The 6,455-nt window shown below is 42.4% G+C and overlaps 1 protein-coding gene across 1 annotated transcript; it reads right to left on the reverse strand.

The window, feature by feature from the left end:
* Window positions 1-1,170: 1,170 nt before the first annotated feature.
* Window positions 1,171-6,055, reverse strand: GJD2 (gap junction protein delta 2). The gene is made up of 2 exons (XM_071558015.1): window positions 5,655-6,055; window positions 1,171-5,067 (listed from the first exon to the last, which is right to left on the reverse strand). The coding sequence occupies exons 1-2, from the start codon at window positions 5,723-5,725 to the stop codon at window positions 4,224-4,226; spliced, it is 915 nt and encodes a 304-aa protein (XP_071414116.1). The 5' UTR covers window positions 5,726-6,055; the 3' UTR covers window positions 1,171-4,223.
* Between the last annotated feature and the right edge of the window lie 400 nt (window positions 6,056-6,455).

A 6,455-nucleotide genomic window follows, 5' to 3' on the forward strand; every position in this document is an offset into this window, starting at 1 on the left:
GGTATGCAATACAGAAGTAGTGTAATCTCTCCTGTTAATCTCATGAAATAGAGAAACTGAGTTTCTCCCAGCTGAGAAATGACTTCATCCCAGAGAGAGCATTCTTATCGTTAAATTCATGAAGAACAAGGCCAGATCCTAAGTGATAAAAACGTGCCTATGTTCTCAGCATATGTCCCAATTTTTTATTTCCCATTTCTATACTTGCATTTCAAACAAAAGCCTCTAACTTGTTTTGCTGAAGGAGTAAGGTGAAACATTTATATCAAAGTAAAATAAAGCCAGAAGGATGCAAGCACAATGTCCACCTGGTCCATCCTCTTGCCTTGAAATAAATATATTCATATGGTGAAAAGAATACTTCCTCTCATTTAACGTTTCACGTACATTTTTTCCTATGGTTCTACATAGCAGCAGCTATGTCCTACACTGTTAGGTATAATGCAAGACAAGCGTTGCAACCACTTTGGAGATTCAGAGTGGTTTTGACTTCCCTAGCATAAAACAAACTAAAATTCCTCTCACCATTTCTGTGATTCATTCATCTCAGTTGATCTCTTGTTCTTCAATTATCCTTTGAGAAAGAAGAAAACCTTTGTATTTCTTTAAAGTCAAAGCTCTCTAAATTCTTTATGGAAGCAGGCAATTCAGCTTCCCCACACAAAAATGTAGCTAACTTTCATTATTTAAAAAAATCCTATTTAAAAAAGAAATCTTTTAATAGAATCTCATTGCATCTTATATGTATCTGGTGAAATGGTTCAAAACACTTGTGTAAATATTTTTTGAAATTCACACAGGTGACAGAAGCACAAGATCAAGCCTATGTAAAAATTGAATAACATAATCATTTTATGTAAATTTTAAAAATCTAAGAAACCAATAGTGTATTAGATTCTACTTCAGTTTTCCATAATAGTTTAGCGAACATAACTTTTATGTTTGCACATATGATGACATACTATATTGTTCATCAGTGCAAAACAATGCATACAATGAACAAAACAAACATTAACTCAATTTTCGTATTTAATGCCTGATTCTTACAGAAATGCCAGTGGTGAGACTAATTTATTTTACTAAGGCAAGAACAAGACCTAAGTAGCCAGTAATGTGCCCTTCAGCTTCATGTGCACACAGTGCTGTTCAGTTAACACACTTTTCCATTGCTGTGACAATTTTTAAGCATTTATTCTGTAAATGAATAATCAGCTTTCATGCAAACAGTCCATTAGCATTAATCATATGACTTTCAAATACATAAGTGTTTGCTATATTTCTCTTGTCCATGAGTGGTTGGTAAGAAATTAAAAATAACAATTTAAAAGGAAGGTTAGAACAAGTGATCTCTTGACACCATTTCATTTCTCATCTGAAATAGGAAAACCCCATATTCCAAATATATAGGATGACATTTCTGTTGGTTAAAATATAAATCTTTGCCTACTTTATCACTGATCTTGTTGCATAAATTAGCATTTACAATTCCTGATATATTTTTGTTTGGAAAATTCTGAAGAATCACAACTTACTGGAGTACAAATGTGCAACTACATAAAAATAATTAAATTAATGGAGTAATTTGCATTGAATAATATAAACAGATACTTTCTAAATGTTACCTAAAGAATTTTAGGATATTAAAATCTTACAGCTTTCAAGACATGCCCTTCACTAGAGTTTTACTGAACACTGCATGCAGCCACTGGAAAAAATTTACATTAGGGCTTCTGCCTAACAGGAAATTATGCCAAATGTGAATCAAAGCCTGGTGAATTCAGCATGAGTTTTGTTGTTTTAACTTCAATTTGCACTGGATCAATCCCTTTGCACACAGTCTCCAATTTCTTCAACATTAAAGCAATGCCTATGACTGTCAAACAATATTATTCCTTTCAATATCTGTTCAAAAAAAGATTTTGAAAACCATTCCAGGATCTGCAAAATGAAAATCAGACTTGGATTTGTGTGTCAAATAAATAATAATCTTCAGAAGCTTGTTATTTTGCAGATGGAGATTTGAGCTGCCATGTTGTCCTTCTAAAAATAACATGCAGTTTTCCAGTGAGCATGCAGTCAACTAGTAATATCAGTGTGCATTTTTATCACAAAGAGTCGTTTGAGAAATCCATCTTTATAGGTTTCTATAATTAAATTGGGAAAACTCTTAATTTCATATATAAAGAAAAATATTTTCAAAATTTTTAGAAACATGATACATCTCAAAGCCTTTCATATTTCACAGCAGAATAAAAAAGACCACAGATGAATGTGATAATGAATAGACTATCTAAGAATTAATCAACATTTTTTAAAGTGACTATGCTGGCAAACCACAAGAATGGAATGTTAAGGTATTTATTGTAAGCCAAGAGGAAAAGATTAATATGCATTATCTCCAAGCCAATATACAATAAAATCCATTTTCAGGCTTGAAATAAAATACAATCAAAAGGCCATTTGTGACTCGGAGCCCACGTCTCCTTCTTATATTATAAAGGACTCCTAAATTTTCCAGCACCATTTTGGCCCTTTTCTTTAAAGGGCAGACACTATTTAGTTAGAAATGCACTTGTATGTTTTTTTTAGTCCTGATCCAACTCCTACTGTTGCCAGAGGAATATTTTGTTTAATTCAATGGAAATTTAAAAAAAAAATGTAAAAAGTTCTTTAAGTAAAACTTAGCATCCTCTATGAAAATGGTTGCCGGTAACAGAGACTAGTTGGTGACTGCCTCAGTGGCTAACCAGTAGTTGATGGGAAATGAACAGCATATTTTTTAAACCAGCTGTAAGGCAGAAAAGCTGAGGTTACTAATTGGATTCCCTGATGAAAAGCTGCAATTGTTTCATTTATAGGTAAATGTATCCTGGCTATTCCTAGAGTGACCTTGGCAGCCAATTGTGTTGCCCTTAGTGTCAGCAGAAGGAAGGCTGTTGGTGTCAGTGGGCTTTGGATCAGGCTTTAAAGACAGAGGAAGCTTGCTTAAGGAGGAAAAGAGACATAAAAAAATAGTCCTGATTTCCCAGGTTTTGTCACTTAGAGTTTAGAGTACTAACAAGACATTTTAAACCCTGAAGAATAATTGCAGTAAGTTGATTATTTTGACCCTGTATGTTCTTTACAATTGTATGCAAGAATGAAGAAGAACAAATCTCTCTGGCTTACAAAAAAAAAAAAAAGGCAAACACTTTATTTATCAATAGATAGTTCAGCTGCTTTTTACACCATTGCAATGACTAAACAAATAGAATAAAATAAACAAAGGAGAGTATAAAATCATTTTGCTCAAGCTGGTATCCCAAGACAACCTTTTGACTAAGTACAGAGTTAAATGTTTCAAGTATGGCACTTATATCAAATAAGAGCAGAGAGAAGGTGACATATTCACAGTAAAATGCAATGAACTCTCTTCCTTTGGTATATGTGTCATCAGAAGCAATTGTAGATAAATACATAACTTGGCTGGCATGAACCAACTCCATCTTATTCATGCACATACTAGGGAATCAGTCAAAATGTACTGATATATTTTGCAGATCACAACTAATGTAAGATGATTAAGGTCTCTGGTGTGTGTGTGTGGACAGGCAAACAAAAAATGGCGAAATTATATTCAGCATTTATTGTTTAGCATAACTAATTGATGCACAAACCATGATAGAAAATAGCTAGTAATACACACCAGGAATAAAGTCTGTGACTTAGACAAACAAAAGAATATAAGACATCTGTGAGATATGTGAAAGCAGATATCCTGGTTGAGCTGTGGTTAGGTTCCTTACAGTGCACTTACCCTTCTTTTAAAACATGCTTATGTCTGCACATTGGAACAGCTTTCCCCACCCCATCCCACCCCATATAGAGTATCCTTGCAGTTTTGATATGAACATTCTACACATTTACAACAATTAGTCAGACTGTTCAAACATCCTAGTGACAACCAAAAAGCTGCTTCACTGACAGATAACACCCAATCATTAGAAAGAAAAGTAGGAATAATAGTAGCTGTGCTGTAAGGCTAGATCGAGCATGATTTTATAGCTGTTTTTTTTCAGTCTTTTACATAGTGCTGCATTTTGCAGCTAGTTCAGTAAGTGCAGATCCAATACCTTAATGGCTTTCTTGGTGGTTTGATAAAATGCTTGCCTAAGCAATGTACCTTTCTCTAATGGTATCTGGGTCTGTTCCACCTGGCACAATGCTTCAGTTCTGTCACAGCCTCACACATAAGCTGAGTCACTTGACTGAGTCCTGCCAAAGTTAGGCATGCTCATTCTTGGCAGGTCCTTATTTCTGATTTCATATATGGATTTCCTTTTTGCCTGTACTCCTCTCACTGCCATTTTGATCTTTCTCCAGCCCAAGTGGTTCAGTTCTGCCAAATTAAGCACCACACAAATCCCACTGACAGCAAACATGAATACCAAGAATACAGTCTTCTCAGTGGGTCTAGAGACATAGCACTCTACTTCTTTAATGCAAGGGTATCTGTCACATTCGTACATGGAAGGGACATTGAATCCATACAGAAAATATTGTCCCACTAAGAATCCAATCTCTAGGGCATTTCGAAAGACCACTTGGATGATATAAAATCGAGAAATGCCTTCTTGCCTCCTCATCTTTGACTTTGTAGTTCTGATAGCAGGGTTGGGGATTTCCTTCACTTCTAAGCAGTCTGGTTCTGCCTCTTTGGTCGAGTTCTCAGTGTTCTGTAGCACCCCATTGACAATTGTGTTCTTGATTTTCTTACTGTCCTCACGCTTCATTGAATCCTGGTCCCTTTCCAAGGTAAGGAAGACAGTGGAGTACCTCCGTTCCCTTTGTTTAGCAGACTGGTGAACGGAGTATGTTATGAAGCATAGGCTGGGAGTGCACACCATGATGATCTGGAACACCCAGTACCTTATGTGAGAAATGGGGAAAGCCTGGTCGTAACAAGCCTGGTTGCAGCCTGGCTGCAGCGTGTTACAGACAAACATCGTTTGCTCATCATCGTACACCGTCTCCCCTACAATGGCCACAATGAGAATTCTGAAGATCACCACCACGGTCAGCAGGATCCTGCAACAGAGAAGCCGGTCAGTGCGCGCCGCCGCCGCGCGGCAGGGAGCTGTCCAGTGCTGACCGGGCCCCGCGCCGCGGCCCCGCCGCCGGCCCCGCTCCCGCTCCCGCTCCCGGGGCGCGCAGCCTGCGCGGCATCGCCTCGGTGCGCCCGTGCGCCAGAGATCCCGGGCGACGGCCCACGCTGCCCCCGGCCCGGCCCTCCTCGGAGAAAAAGCTAGCACAGGGGCCGTGGGGCCCTCGAGAGCATGGCAGGGAGCGGCATGGGGTTGCGCCGGCAGCGGGATCCCGATGGCTGTGGCGTCTCCCCACTGACCGTCCGCTGCCCCGTGGCTCCTCGGGGACAAGGACGGCGGCGTTTGAGGTGTTCCCGCGCCTCGGCTCTCTGTGCCGCATACCACCCCACCCCACCACCCCCCCTTAGCACCACACACACACATGGGCGCTCCAGGCACAACCCTGCAAGAGCCCAGCCGAAGGGCACTCCACGGCCGGGACCCTCCGTGCACCGCCGACCCGCCGACTAGCACGCCCGGACAGAAGGGGATCCCCCCCCGGTGCCCCCGCAGCTCCTCCGCAGCCCTTACCTCCCTATCATAGTAGAATGCTGCTGCACGGCAGCTTCCAGTAGCCTCTCTAGAATAGTCCATTCCCCCATCGCTGTTCATCCGGAGACAAAGACTTTGGCAAGCGGAGGGGATTTTCTTCACTTCTGCCTTCCTTTTTTTCACCCCTCCTATTTTTTTTCTTCAGGGGGAGGGAAAACAAACAGAAGAGAAGAGCAGTCCCTCTCTACCGCCCGCAGTCCGGCGGCGGGAGCGCGGCTGGAGACGGCAGCCCTGCCGAGGATTCCCAGCTCGGCTCTGCTCGGCTCGGCTGGGCTCGGCTCGGGGCCCCTGGGTGGCCGCCACCGGCCCGGCCCGCTCGGCTCGTGGCGCGGCGCGGCTGGCGGACCGGCGGCGTGGAGGGAGGAAGGTTGGCTTTAATGTCTTGCTGCCTCTAATCTGCCTTTAAGTAGTCTCCGCTTGCGTCACTGACAGGTTGGTGGAGAGCAGCCAAAAGCAGCGCTCGGATTTTCTCGTTTTTATTATTCCGGTGAATACAAATAAATAAATGCAATAAAAATAAATGAAATAAATAAGCGGAGCAGGAAGAGGGAGTGCAGAGGAAGATCTGCCCCAGCAGCCACGAGGCTCATTGTGCAACCGAGTGCCTCCTTGCCGGAGCACCCCGACCGGGCACTCGTTGCCCCGCCGCCCCCGCTCCGCCCGGGAGCGCAGCCCCGCCAGCACCGGGCGCTGTCCCCGGCTGCTGGTTCGAAACCCAGCTCTAGGGCGTGAGTGTAACACCGTGACCCCACCAGCCATGGGTGCCTGGCCGGGAGGTCC

Source organism: Pithys albifrons, chromosome 6 (genome assembly GCF_047495875.1).
Source record: "Pithys albifrons albifrons isolate INPA30051 chromosome 6, PitAlb_v1, whole genome shotgun sequence".
Lineage (NCBI taxonomy): Eukaryota > Metazoa > Chordata > Aves > Passeriformes > Thamnophilidae > Pithys > Pithys albifrons.

Excerpts from the sequence above, each read along its gene's own strand:
- GJD2 (XM_071558015.1), bottom strand. The coding sequence starts at position 5,725 with ATGGGGGAATGGACTATTCTAGAGAGGCTACTGGAAGCTGCCGTGCAG. Across the intron at positions 5,068-5,654 it reads CATTCTACTATGATAGGGAG|GATCCTGCTGACCGTGGTGG; the intron begins GTAAGGGCTGCG and ends TCTCTGTTGCAG.